Below are 13,767 nucleotides of genomic sequence, written 5' to 3'. Positions count from 1 at the left end.
AGCTTACAGGGTAGGCATCTATCGTGCCCGGTAATTGTTATTAATATTCATACTTTAATTGAAAACGGAACGGAATTTCCTGGCTCTTCTCCGCACAACAGCCTGAGGGTTTCTGCGTGAAGTGATTAAAATAGTAGCAAAAAATAGCACACGAAACGAACGGCTAGTGTGTGTGTGTGCGTGTGTTGTTAGACCTCAAAGCTAAAGGTGGAGCCGGGCGCCCGACGCGCTATCAGGATGGCGTGATTTCACTTTCACCTGAACACCCCGAACAATGACCTTTGCCTTCTGGACGTTGTTGAAGGAAGGTGTCCGTTCTTTGGGAAGTTACTTAGGCCTATCGTGAGGTAATTGGTTGGACATTTGGAAGTTGGGGTTGGGTATACTTTGTTCATGTGATTAATCTATCATTTATTGTTGAGATATCTCATAATAATCCTTAAGCCTTTAACTACTTAATAAGTCTTTTAAATTAAAATTTTACGGAAATTCATATTCTTTATTCCAATAAATCTGTTTCTAATACTATTTCAATCTCCTTACTTACAGAAGCCAGCTGAATGAGTGCGTACAGTTGATAGAAGGGGTAAACACCTTGCGACACACCTTCCCTCTCGGATATACCAGAACCGGAATCTTCCAACTCGTCCAGAATGGCGAACTACTTCCTGTGCCTTGTTGTTCAACGGTTGGTTCTACCGCTCATTCTCGCAACATGTAAGTGTGCTATTCGGTGGTTAGCTCTAGGTGTGGCAGAAAGAAAACACAAGAAGTCGGAGAAATCGGGATTTTGGTGTTTGTGTGTAGGCATTTATCATTAAATTTAATTTACTGCCTTTACGGCAAACGAAGGCAGTACCACCCCACACTCACTGCCTGCCCAGGTCCGGGTGTCGTAAAACTTTCTACCGACCAAACCGCGTCCTGATCGCGCATTGTGCTGTGTTGTGACTGACACAATACAAAACGGGAATAGATGGCATGCGAAACAGATCCGGATATACCACGGTTTGATGTGGTAGTTTAGTTTGTGGCGTTGCTTCTTCAAACAAATCAGAACTAAAGGTGTGCGTTAGGGAAAGGGGAGTCCTATCAACGCATAAAAACACGCGGAAATGTAAACGGAAAGGTCAGGAAGTGGCCAACAAAAGCACCCCCGGGGGAGACACGGACGCTTGTTATTTGTTTTGGGGTAGGGAAAACTGTGAAGATTCCGGAGCCGCCCGTGATTTTGGACGATAAAGACGATAAGAATACCAAGAAGGATTGGCACGTTTTTCACCAGGTGGGTGTGACGAATGAATGCAACGAAAGGAAAATGATTAAAATGTCAGATAGAAGAACACCCTTTCCGCGCTTGTTTGTTGGAGGTCGTGATGGTGGGAAAAGAGAGGGCTTTATCATCGTTTTCGCCCATGGCATGACGTTACACCGGAAGGGGAAGTGATTCCAAATCCGGTGCTGAGCTGGCTGGCCGTCTGACTTGTGTGCTGGTGGGTTGGTTCTTCAAAGCTAGGTCATTGGCACGATGTGTGGGAAGTGTTGGCAGGTGTTTCAACGGGACTTTTCCCCAGCGATAGCTTAAAGATACCTATTGGAAGGAAAATCAATTCTGGTAGGATTTCAGGATGATGAAAATGTGCTGCATTAGAGCATTCAAGGATTGGTAACTAAGTAGTTTCAAAATACAAAGAACGTTTTATAAGTTTAGGTCCATTAGGGATATTTTAAGAATTGCGTAGAATACAATACGAACTTCGTCTTATGGTAACCAGTTTGACGTCCAACTTCTTAAGGTTATATCCTCAGAAACTACCTCAACGAAGCTTTAATTTAGCCTTAGTCTAATAGTCTCGTATACGATGATATCAACATTTTGTTGCTTGCCTAGTCACAGGGCAGTTGTTTACTTTGACGAACCCACACTTTCGCCGGAAAGAGTGGATAGTAATCGGTGTATCAAACGGCATCGATTAGCTAAGAACGCCACTAGGGAATCACGCCACGCGGGGACGAACCCATTCTCACCTATTGTCAGGTTGGGTCTTTAGGTCGGGTGTTTATTATTTACCTTGCCAGCTATTTACTTACCAACCAATATCCTTCCTGCGCTGTGCGTGTTCACGGGTTCTCTCGGGTGTGAATGAATCGCTCGCTGACGTCAATCACCAGGATTTCCCGCACGGTTTGGTGTACCTAAAAGGACAAACAAAATCACCACCACCACCATCACCGTGTACCCCATGTGTGATCGGATTAGTGCTCCGATTCTGCTGTCCGGCGTGTGTCCGGTAGACTGGAGGTTTCAATTAGTTGCTGGGAGGATATATGGGATCCTTTTCGCCGCGATGCGTCTTTATGGTTAGAACGATGACTACGACTGACCCAATTTCTCCTGGCGCGTGTCGTCCTGCCGAAACGGGACAAACTCCTGTGCCATTTCCTGTGCCAGCAGGTTGGCAGGTCAAGATTATTGCCCATGGTGGGCGAGGAGATACGATTTTCATTGACTTTGTTTTGCAAGGGGCTTTGGTTTATAGAGAAAAAACCCCAAAGGCGAGTACAGTGCCTGACCTTCCACCGCACGGGCGCTTTTCCCCTAATTGATAGTGTGCCGTCCCTTGGCGGTCGTAAAAGAGGTCAAAGGGGAGCGGGAACTGTGTTCCCATAATCGAGATATTTAGGACGCATTAGGACGTCCGTTCTTTTTGCTACCGATACGCGTGGCGTTGGTTTGCGGGATTTCGTGTCGTGTGATTAGTAAAGGTGTGCGTATCACTTTCAAAGCGCAGTGGTAGTACTACACGCCATTGCTTAAAAAGGACATAAATCATGCATTCAAACATTGCGATGACTTGTGTCCTGGTGCCCCCCTTGGTCGCAACGTTGAGCGGTGTCAGTACATCACGTCCCATTAGGGACGCAGTCCCCTTCGCTGCTAGAAGAAGTGAGGAGGCCTCCCGTTGCTCGCTAACCTTTCGAAAGCGATAGGGAAGCAGCAGCCCCTCCCGCCCGGTGGAACGGTAGCGTAATGTCAGCAACTCCCCCGGGGAGGCACAACTTGTATGCTAATTTTATTACACTCCCTCGGCAAGCTCTGGTCGGTCGGTCATTTGTATACCCCGTTAGTGCTCTGTGCCCCTAGTGGGGTGTACCTCTAGGATTTGTGGATTGCTTGATGTGGATGTGTTTTACACGGCAACTTCTGGGTTTCCGGGTGTGCTCTTTTTGGGTTTGCCGTCTTCCTTTTTTGCATGCTCAAACCGGGCGTGCAGGCGTTAATGGAGAGGGCTACTTCCCGGTTGCACAAGGGAGTGTCCTTTTTGCACGTGGCGTTTCTTTGTTCCTGTGAGAATGCCCGGGGAGGGTTTTTGGTAACTGAGCCACTGGGGGGTAGTTTAAACCTTCCTTTTTTTTCTAAAGCGTAACGTTACATGAGGCGTGAGGAATTTTGTGATCCTTACAACTTTGTTTTTTTACGCCATCTTTTTAAAGCGTAGTAAAAAAAGTGTAGTTTCTGCATTTTGCGAATTCACAAAATTTCAGACAAAATCCTGGATTAAGTCTCAAATAACCGCAATGAAGTCTTCGGCATTAAAATCTGATTGAATGGAATACAATGGTAATTCCTATTACGAAGAAATTATCTTATCATAATCCCGCCACCGAGTAGCTTGTGCCTCTCGTCGTTATCTCTGGCGCTTCAATGCTGACCATTGTCAGTGTTTACTTTCGATTTGGTTGGGAAGGGTTATCGGTTGGTCCGTTTTATCAGCAAGATGTTTGATCGATACGGGACACGCTATTATGCAATTAGCACGTTGGCGGTAGCTGATAAAAGGAACAATTTTATGCGATAACATCAATAAAGTGGGTAGTAATTGCGCGACAGTTAACATATATCAAACAGTCAAGAAGTGGACCGTTCGTCATAAAATGTGATTGAATATTATTGTATCGTTTTACCATTGCAGGCGTGCTGATGAGACCGGTAGGGCTGGCCATTCCATATTTGATATGCCTATTAGTAATACCGTACGTGCCTGTTGCCAACAAGAAAACTATCCAGGGTAAGTGGTCAGCGTTCATTCACCATTCCTGTTATCTGTTGAGTGATTTCGGCTTTCATGTTTTCCCGCGCAGGACCAACTGGACTTTTTATGAGGCTACTAATACTGTTTGTCGTGCTCGACCTGGCGGCTGTGATCGTGTTCCAGCTGATACTGATCTCCTTCCCGGGCAGCTCGGTCGAATCGTGCAGTCTGGGCGAGATCATACTGCGCCACATTGGGCTGGTGTCGTTCAATGGGCTCGGTGCCTGGATGGTGGTGTACTGGTTGGCGCCGGAAGCTATCCTGCTGGTCGGTGCAGTGACCGTGCACATCGTGCTGCGGAAGCTGACGGGCGTGATAGTGCCGAGGCGGAGGCGACGGAGGAGAGGTGCCGACGGTAACACGGCCGAAGATGACACCGAGCAGGGCGCTGACGCGGAAGGAGAAGGGCCAGCGGCTGAGGCCGAGGAGAGCGAACCGCAGACGAGCCTGATCAGCCCGGAACGGTTGCCCTTCTTCACCACGCTGGGCGTACTGCTGTCGATGTGTATGCTGTGCGTGGTCGGCATCATACAACCGTCCGCGATTAGTGGCGTGTACTTTGTGGTGTTTCTCGGTGCTGCCTCCTGGTGGGGATGCTACAAGAAGCTAGATAGGTATGTGCAACGAATTGCTTGCTTTTGAGGGCAGAACATATTAACAGGTTCTTGTGTTTCTTTATTGCTTTTCCCCCTTTTTCAACAGAGCGTTTGGAATAGTTTTAAAAATCGTGCTAGTAGTGCTAGTCATACACATCGTGCTGCTGCTAGCCTACCAGAACCCCTGGCCCCAGGAGGTGCTGTACTTTAACGATACGGCGGCGCGCGTACTCGCCCTGAAGCCGATCCTGAACTCGTCCTGCAATCTAGCGAACGGGACCGACATCCGGGACGTGCACTTCAACTCGGATCTCGACACGGACGTGTATCTGAATCCGATCTTCCTGCTGCTCTGCTACTACACGCTAACGATGACCTCATCGTTGCTGTTACGAACAAGAGTGAGTATTGTGTGGTGGGAGGTTTCTTTCATTCGGGACTTCTTCACAGGCTGTGGACACTAAACAATCACACGGATATGGTAGCATTGGTACTAAAAACAAAAATCTACTCAATCTCATCCTATTATTGCTAACCCGACCCTCTCACATTGGAATGTTGCTCATGGATGCTCAAACAACAAAAAAAACCCTTTCCTTTAAACAACAATATCCTTTGCGTCGCATTATACTGCTAACTAATGGTTGTGTGATGATGAAATTTTCCTACAAACTTGCTCCTCGTACCTATTAACCTAATCGCTCACCTCCTTACTGCTGCCGTTTGCTCCTGCTACTGCCGCTGCTGCTGCTGCTGCTGCTGCATGTAATGTTTAATGGTATTTCCTAAAACTAAATTAGAGCGATACTACAAAGGACAGAAAACGGTTGGATCTGTCCAGTCAGCTCGAGAACGGCATTAGGCTACAAAATCAGATCTCCTTCCGCATGCAGCGCAAGAACATTCTGCGCAAAACGCTCACCAGCGATCGGTGGCGCGGTGCCGCCCGGAAGGTGAAAGTAAGCAGTAACTCTCCCCCCCTCCTTTCTGAAGTTTATCTGTGTGTTTTTGTTAGCTTGTTTGCTTCGAGATAATTGCAAGCGCGTTTGTTTGGAAGATTCAGTTGCGATTTGGTAGTTTAGTTTGCCCCTTTTTCCCTTCTGCACAACAAACACCGAAGGTAAGCTTGCATTTTGAAACTGCCATCTGCCGCGAACGGAATGCTTTATCCACAGTGTTGCTCATCGATTCAAATGCTTGCCGAGAAGATGGTAAAAGTGATATTGGCCTTAAACATTGCTCATTCCATTCCATTAATGCTAATATTTCGAATTTTTGTAAAACAACCGTAACGTAATCATGCTACAGCCAAAGTGTTGTTTTCCTATTGCTAACGACAACTTCTCTAACAGTGCTTTTTTTCTTTTAGTGTATTCAAATTAACAATGTTACTTATTCTTTTACTACTTTTTCAATAATTTACTATTATACATGGATTTTTAATTGTAAAAACAATTTTCTTTTACTTTTACTAACCTTTTCTTTTCTGAATTCAAATGCTGTGTTTTGATTTAGTGTGTTTTCTGTTCTTTCTTTTTCCTCTTTTTTCTCTCTTACATTGCTCTGTGTTGCGATCCTAACATTTTGGAACGTATGGACGATCCGATGATGTGTTGTTGGCGTGGGATCTGTTATTTATTTCTTTATGGAAACTTTTCTTTAAATTAAAACATCATTGGCTGTGTTTTCTTTGTTTGTAACTGCCACTTGTTTGATACTTTCGGCCAAAATTTCGCCAAAATCATCATCATGCGCAATTATCATCCGCTCATTCACTCATCAAATCTCATCATGATCATCCTAACATAATTTGTGTGCAACCGTGTGTGTGTGTGTGTGTGTGTGTGTGTGTGTGTGTGTGTGTGTGTGTGTGTGTGTGTGTGTGTGTGTGTGTGTGTGTGTGTGTGTGTGTGTGTGTGTGTGTGTGTGTGTGTGTGTGTGGGACGGACGGGAACTGGCTGTGGGTGACCGGTACGATAAACACACGCAAACATATAAACATCACCCTCCACCAGTCTCAAAGCAACGGTCCGAGTGCTCGGGGATACTATACCTACGGTAGGTCGACGACGTACGGCAGAGGCAACAGCACCATAAATACCGACATTCCGGACGAGCGGACACCCGTACGTATTCGATTTGCATGCATTTGTTGTTTACCCCACCTCGCCCTTTCTCTAACCCCACTCCCTTTTAGTGTGATAAGTATGTAAGTTCTGCGAAACCGTTTCCGGTCACGTGCTCTCCACTTCTTTAGTGATTGGTGGTAACTTTTCTCTTTTTCAAAATTTTCTTCCTCACCATCTTTTTACTACGAGTTCAGCTTAAACCTTCTTCTTATCTTTTGAGCTGTGTTGTTACTAAATGTGTGTGTGTGAGTTATGTTCGCTGTAACATATCATGCGTGTTGTAAATATGAAATGTACTTGACATCTTCCTTTTGCTCAGCTTTTAATCTCTTTTCACCTTTCTTCCACTTCCCATTGCAGCTGATGCGCCGCGGAACGCATAGAATTCGAGATGCGTCGGCGAACGATGGCAAAGATTGTGCTCAAACCGATCAAATAGCGTTAGAAAGCTTAGGTAAGTGTTACAGAACTGTGCAAACACACACAAGAACACCTACGAAATGCACCATTAACCAGCATCATAGCAAAGAGTAAAGTAAAAACGTTTATGCGCGCATAAAGACAACCATTTACTTGCTAGCCATCATCACATTACCTACACTCATCGAAGCTTTTGAGTCACTGTTTGATTGCTCATTGAAATTCTGCCAGCGTGTACTATACTTAACCAAGTTTTTATTCTTCATTTTTCCTCCATTTTCTTTCATTTTGTATCTTTCTTTTTTTTTTTGTTTTATTAATTGGCAATGAAATGTGTAACCGTCTCTCGAATGCTTTTTCCGTGCCTCCGCACCCACAAAAATACACAAACACCAAACCCTTACTGTGTAAACCCCACTGTTGTCTGCCTCTCTGCCTATGAATGTGTATGATGTGCGTCTGTGTAAATATGGTCCCGTATTTGTGCTCGGTGATGGATAACCAAACGACAACACAACTGAAACGCTGGCGACGATTGCAATTGCACCAACTCGCACCGATGCAACGCACCCATCGCGCGAATGCGCAAATTGTACAAACTGCAAAACTTACGAATGCGTGAACTTCCTCTCCACACTGTTTAATATCTTCGCCCGATCACACGGCACACCGAACACTACTAAAGAAACGAATAAAACCATTTCAGAAGAGGAGGAACCTTCGAGCTTCTTCGAGCAGGCGCTGCTGGCCATACGGAATGTGGCCTCCTACATTTATAAGAATAGTTACATCTTTACCAATGTCATAATGATGGTAAGTGCTGGAAGGTTAGGATGAGATCTTCTGGAATAATAATGACTGATCTTTGGTTCCTTCCAGGTTTGGAGCATCATGTACCATAGTTGGTTAACGTTTGTGCTGCTGCTGTGGGCTAACTTGATCTGGATCTTACCGAACCATCGGAAGAACATGCTGAACTCTAGCCCGTTCCTGGTAATATACGCGGAAGTGCTATTGATCGCTCAGTTTCTTTACGGGATGAACCTAACCGAAGCAGAGCTTCCAACGGTCGTAGAGGTAGATACTCTTAACATTAGGAAATCTTCGCTACTCTATTTATAAAATTCCCATTTCCCTTTTTCAATTGCTCACAGGGTTCCGGGATCAATCTGGAGCAACTAGGGTTTGTACGACGCACCGAGTATCCGATCGTGCCACTCCTCGTAAAGTCACTCTTTACCACGATGTTCTGGATCTCGCTGCGCCAGCTGATCCAGGAGAAGCAGACGGAGCGTCGCGAATCGATGATCGCCAATTTGGCGGCCCCGCTGCAACTACCGGTTGGGGCTGCGACGACCGCTGCCACAGGGCCACCGTCCGCAACGGAACGACCGCCCGAAAAGAAGTCGTCCGCGATCGTCGATCGAATGGCGAAATTTTTCCGCTCCTTCATGATCAAATTTTGGATCTGGGTAGTCGCCCTGACACTCTTCCTGTCCGCCATCATTGGCAACCGGATGACCGTGTTCCGGATCGTGTACATGGTGCTGTTCCTGTGCTTTTTACTTTCCTTCCAGGTATGGAAAGAAATTGAGTATTTGAGCGATGGAATGTAATTACTTATGATGTTAATTTCTTTTAACAGTTTTCATTCAGTGTGTGGCGGAGAGTAATGTTTACGTTCTGGATTACCGTCATCCTGTACTCGATGGCCATCTTGATCTTGGTGTATCTGCATCAGTTCGAGCAGTTCCCACGGTATTGGGCGGCAATAGGCATATCAAAAGAGTTGTAAGTATTGTTTTTTTGGGTATCGATGCATTCAAATCCTCTAACATACCTTCAAATATCAAATATCTTTGCAGGCAAGAAGATATAGGATTGGAAATATTTAAAACGGGTCAACTATTCTTACACTTAGTTAACCCAACGTTAGTAGTCATCATTACCGTCATTCAGCTGCACTATTGTCACGATCGGTTTTTGATCATTAGCGAAATCCCATCCGTGTAAGTAGAATGTTGTAGGAAGTTAAAGAATGTAATGGATACTTATGATTTTTATTGTTTGTTTTGTAGCCAAACCGAAACAGAACAGTCGGACGAGGAAGACAAGCAAGAACCTGTGGCGCCTGCCACCGATGGTCCCGCTTACGGTACGTTTACGAACGCCGATAATGGAGCGATAAAGGATTCGGGAGAAGCTGTTCCTTCAGCTACCGAGACGACCGTGGGACAGAAAGCCGATGCTCAACCCGCTCGGGAGAAGCTTCCGCTCGAGGAGGACGACGATGATGAGGAACAGATCGAAAAGATTGAAGATTTTCGCTTCCGGAAGCTCTCCAGACAAGAGATTACCGGGTTCGCCCGAAAAGCCTGGAAGATGGCACTCGATCTGCTGGAGCTAACGTGGCTTTTCTTCGAAATTCACTTGCTGAAGATCGTGCTGATCGTGGCGTTCTCGCTGAGCGTCAACTCGGTCAACTTCCTGCACCTGCTGTACGTGGTGCTCTCCGTGTTCACGGTAAAAGCCCACACGTCCGGCAAGGATTCGCTCACGTACATCTACCAGATCCGCATAACGCGCATCATGTCGCTGTTTTCCGCCATAATGCTCATCATCACCATGATCTATCAGGTGAAGTACATCAAGGAGGGCGACTTCCAGAGCGAATGTCCCAACATTGACGCGAACACCACGCTGATGGACATGAACAATGCCAAGTGGATAGGGATGCGCAAAACGGGCTCGGGTGAAACGCTGTCCGATCTGTTGCGCCCGTACCTGGTGTACATTCTGCTAGTGACCGTGCATCAGGTGATCATTCTGCGTCAGACGATACACCGCATGCGGCTGGGACGTTCGCCCAAGACGCCGTCGCTAATGTTCCCGAACATCGTGCGGGCCGACGCGGACAAGGATATACCGCGCATGATCAAGTACCTGTTCAACTACGGGTACTACAAGTTCGGCATTGAGATATCGCTCGTCGCGCTGATCGTGGTGGTGGGGAACCGGATGGACGTGCTGTCCATTTTCTACGCCATCTGGCTGGCGGTCATGTTTCACATGACGCGCGACGGCCTGCAGCGCCTGTGGAGATGGCTGACGTGGTTCATCGTGGCCGTCATCCCGATCCAGTACGTGCTGTTCGTGGGGCTGCCACCGTTCGCGTGCGTCAACTATCCGTGGTTCGTGCCGCAGCTGGACCACTTCCGCATCTGGGCGATGCTGCCGGAAAATTCGTACGAGTTCCGCAGCTTCGCCAACAAGATGGTGTCGGACTTTGTGCTGCTAATGTTTCTGTGCCGGCAGACAGTGGTGTTTCGGTTGGAGCGGGAGCCACCGCGCCGATTTGGCGGCGGTAGCAATCAGTCGGTGCTGGGCGATTTCCAAAAGCTGGACGAGGGCAACTTCCAGAACCCAACGCCGGACTTCATCACGAAGGTGCGCAACTGGTTGGATATGCTGAAGCGGACGCTGTTTCTGGTGTCGTTCTGGTTCACGCTGGCGGTAGTGTTTCTGTCCGGATCGAGCCGGGTGAACCTGTTTTCGATCGGTTACCTTATCGGGGCGTTCTTTTTCCTCTGGCAAGGGACGGACTTTTATCTCCATTCGATCGAGTATATCTTGAAGCGGTACGTAGTGTTTAACCGTCAATCTAAATTGATTTATTAAGTGTCTCTTTCTGTTCTTCACATTAGATGGAACATTCTCATATGCTACAATGTGTTCGTCATCGGTGCCAAAGCGTTTCTGCAGCTGTTTGGCTGCCTGTTCCTGGAGCAGCTGGTTAACAACAACTGCTGGGTAATGCAACTGTTCGGTATGAACTGTCTGTCCTCAGCACTTCCACCACTCCCACCCGGTACGGTAGATCCGGGCGAGCAGTGCAACATACCACCTGCTTCCGATGCCGGACTATTCTGGGACGGGATGTGTTTCGCCTTTCTACTGCTGCAGCGGCGCCTCTTCTCAAGCCATTACTTCTGTCACATCATCAACGAATCGAAAGCGAGCAAATACTTGGCATCGAGGTACATTGAAGATAAGTTTAATGCTATCCATCATTCAATTAATAATACATTTGTACTTTTCTAGGGGTGCTGAGCTCATCGAGGAGCTGCGTATCAAGGAAAGTGCCCAGGAGGCGGAACGCGAACGGCAAATACTGGAGAAGATCAAAGCCAAGATGGATCGCATCAAAGCGACGCAGCAGAAAATACTGGAGGCAGTGCAGGACCCGGCTACGCATGCCATAGGTAACATTTTTCAGACCCCGAACCGTGTGTTTGTACCGTTTGGTGGCCACGTGCCACGACTACTCCTCTTCCTATCTTTCCCAAAACGTATAGCAGCTATATTCGTTTTTGGTTTGCGTGTCCACCAGTACGGCAACGAAGTGTTGGCTTGTCCCACAATTTGCAATTCGAATTGTTGCATTGTTGTTTCGCGTTCTGTCAAGCGGCTGAGACTCCGCTCAGTCTAGGAATCATTTAAAAGCGAGTTTGAATTTTGAAGATCGCTGCCTCGTTTCGTTTATTTGTGATGGTAGATAATTCTTGTGCATCGTTTAAATATGATCACAAGGTTTTGTCAATTTTAAAGTGAACCAAACTCAAAAACACACCGCTGTAAGTATTTATGTTTTAAGTTATTTTATTTTATCTTTACTAATCGTACCTAAGATGGGTTGGTTTGGTTCACTGAATTTGGTTTTGGATCACAAACTGCCGGACGGACTCTAGCGCGCCTTTTGCAAACATTCTGTGCATTGTAGTGTGTTATTGCACCAATCTATCTGCAGTCGGTATTGTAGCGTAGTTTGCTTCAGAACACACACACACAATCACTCTCTAGTAGCACACTTTTGTTGTGTGAATGCAACTATGTAGACTTTGGCGATACAAAACTGAGTTGTGTAGTTGAACGAATTGTTATCGACAAAAAACGCTAACCGATGGAGGCACTGTGGTGGTTTGGGCTGGGTGTGGTTTTCTTTCTTTCGATTCTTTACTGCTGCTGCTGCTGCTGCTGCTGCTTATACTCTTTCACTACCGGAAGATGCCGAACGGCGTCAGCTACCGCAGACTCACAGTATGTCATCCTACACAGGCTACCACACGCCGATAGAGGACGAGCTGGCAGCCAACTCTATGTTCATCGAGGGCGAGGGCCTGTCGGACATGCCGTCGGACAATGGTGGACTGACGGTTGGGCGAGGCTCGTACCAAACGCAGGTTTGTTTAGTGGTTAAGCGCTCGAAGCATGCAAACAGATTGCAAAAGGGCATTGGATAATGCCCGTTCCGATTGGTAGTGCTAACAAGAGCTGAGCAAGAGATGATTAACTATAAGTACTTCTTTTTTTCGTAAAACCGTAGATACCCTCGCCAAGCTCCGCGCTGATGACAGTGTCGCTGGATGCTTATCTGGACCCGCAGCGAATGTCCTTCGACTCACCAAACGATTTGATGGCGCGTGTGTGCAGCCCCGACGATACGTTCCCTGTCTTTTCGCCGCCACCGTTTGAAAAGGATCCGAGGGAGCCTTTAAGCTCGATAGCAGCACCGTACGTGGCCACCACTACCGCGAACACCCTTATGCCACCGCCAAAAACGGCCCTGCAGACGCGTCAGCATCGTCGACAGTCGAGCTTGAATGCTGTCTCGTGGCCAGCGAACAATGAGCTTACTGTCAGCCCGAAGGCGCAACATCGAGCCGTTCCAAGTGGCAACATCAACATACCGACAGAAGTAATCTTTTTGCTTCGGATCGCACTGATCTGCTAGTGTAGTGGGAAAGCACTTTCCCTTCATTAAGAACTAACTCACATAAGATAGCTAGAACAAGCGTTAGAACGAACGTTAATGAATTTAACTCGATTTTAGGACCCAACAACTGAACAGCAACCTTCCCAATCACCGCGCTCGCCTCGCTCTCCTCGATCGGCTACGTTCGCGCCGAATCAACCGCGCCATCGGCGCCTGTCGAGCATGGGATCCGGGTCCGGCCTGCCGGACGAGCTGACCGCTGGCGGCGACGCAATCGGGGCGCGCCGTCGCTCGAGCTTCCTGGTGTCGCTGTTCGTGGACGAGGACAATACTACGCGGTACGACGAGGTCACGACGACCGCGAACGGTGGCCCCACCTCTCGGCGACGGTCGCGCTCGCGTAGCTACTGGGGCCCGGTCGGCGAAGCCGGTCTGCGGGACTCGATCCGCTCGGCCCGGTCGCGGTCGCCCGTCTCGCACCACGAGTGTAATTATTCCTTTTGCCATCACTCCCATTGTTTTCTTTCCAATTCGATTTTTTGTCGCTGTTTGTCGTTTGTGTTGTCTCTTTTAAAATTACTTTTCTTCAATTTATGCTCTCTCCACAACCTACCTTAGCGCTAGCAAATAATTCAACGTTTGCTTGCGTGTTACGATGTTGCGCCAATGTCACTCACACGTGCAGCTGCTTTCGTCCTTTCTTAGCCAGCACCCGTGTATGTATTTAATAGCACACCCAAAAAACACACACACAA

The 13,767-nt window shown here is 47.3% G+C and overlaps 1 protein-coding gene across 18 annotated transcripts in view; it reads left to right on the top strand.

The window, feature by feature from the left end:
* Positions 1-13,767, top strand: part of LOC120904937 (piezo-type mechanosensitive ion channel component) — a 39,159-nt gene that overhangs the window by 14,041 nt on the left and 11,351 nt on the right. For 10 of the 18 annotated variants that reach the window (XM_040315453.1, XM_040315452.1, XM_040315451.1 and 7 more), the window contains 17 exons: positions 550-717; positions 3,975-4,070; positions 4,144-4,708; positions 4,797-5,091; positions 5,491-5,649; positions 7,180-7,273; positions 7,925-8,052; positions 8,119-8,316; positions 8,394-8,816; positions 8,885-9,030; positions 9,105-9,248; positions 9,318-10,877; positions 10,944-11,276; positions 11,341-11,501; positions 12,355-12,479; positions 12,623-12,994; positions 13,130-13,499. In XM_040315453.1, coding sequence (XP_040171387.1) covers positions 654-717; positions 3,975-4,070; positions 4,144-4,708; positions 4,797-5,091; positions 5,491-5,649; positions 7,180-7,273; positions 7,925-8,052; positions 8,119-8,316; positions 8,394-8,816; positions 8,885-9,030; positions 9,105-9,248; positions 9,318-10,877; positions 10,944-11,276; positions 11,341-11,501; positions 12,355-12,479; positions 12,623-12,994; positions 13,130-13,499 — 5,233 coding nt within the window. In that variant the 5' untranslated portion in view covers positions 550-653. Of the gene's footprint in view, positions 1-549; positions 718-3,974; positions 4,071-4,143; positions 4,709-4,796; positions 5,092-5,490; positions 5,650-6,705; positions 6,817-7,179; positions 7,274-7,924; positions 8,053-8,118; positions 8,317-8,393; positions 8,817-8,884; positions 9,031-9,104; positions 9,249-9,317; positions 10,878-10,943; positions 11,277-11,340; positions 11,502-12,354; positions 12,480-12,622; positions 12,995-13,129; positions 13,500-13,767 lie in introns of all 18 variants that reach the window. The other 8 variants (XM_040315467.1, XM_040315466.1, XM_040315454.1 and 5 more) reach the window with 7 other exon arrangements.

This window comes from Anopheles arabiensis, chromosome 3 (assembly GCF_016920715.1).
Source record: "Anopheles arabiensis isolate DONGOLA chromosome 3, AaraD3, whole genome shotgun sequence".
NCBI classification, from domain to species: Eukaryota; Metazoa; Arthropoda; class Insecta; order Diptera; family Culicidae; genus Anopheles; species Anopheles arabiensis.
The sequence above is the reverse complement of the archived record's forward strand: the minus strand, read 5'-3'. Positions and strand labels throughout refer to the sequence as shown.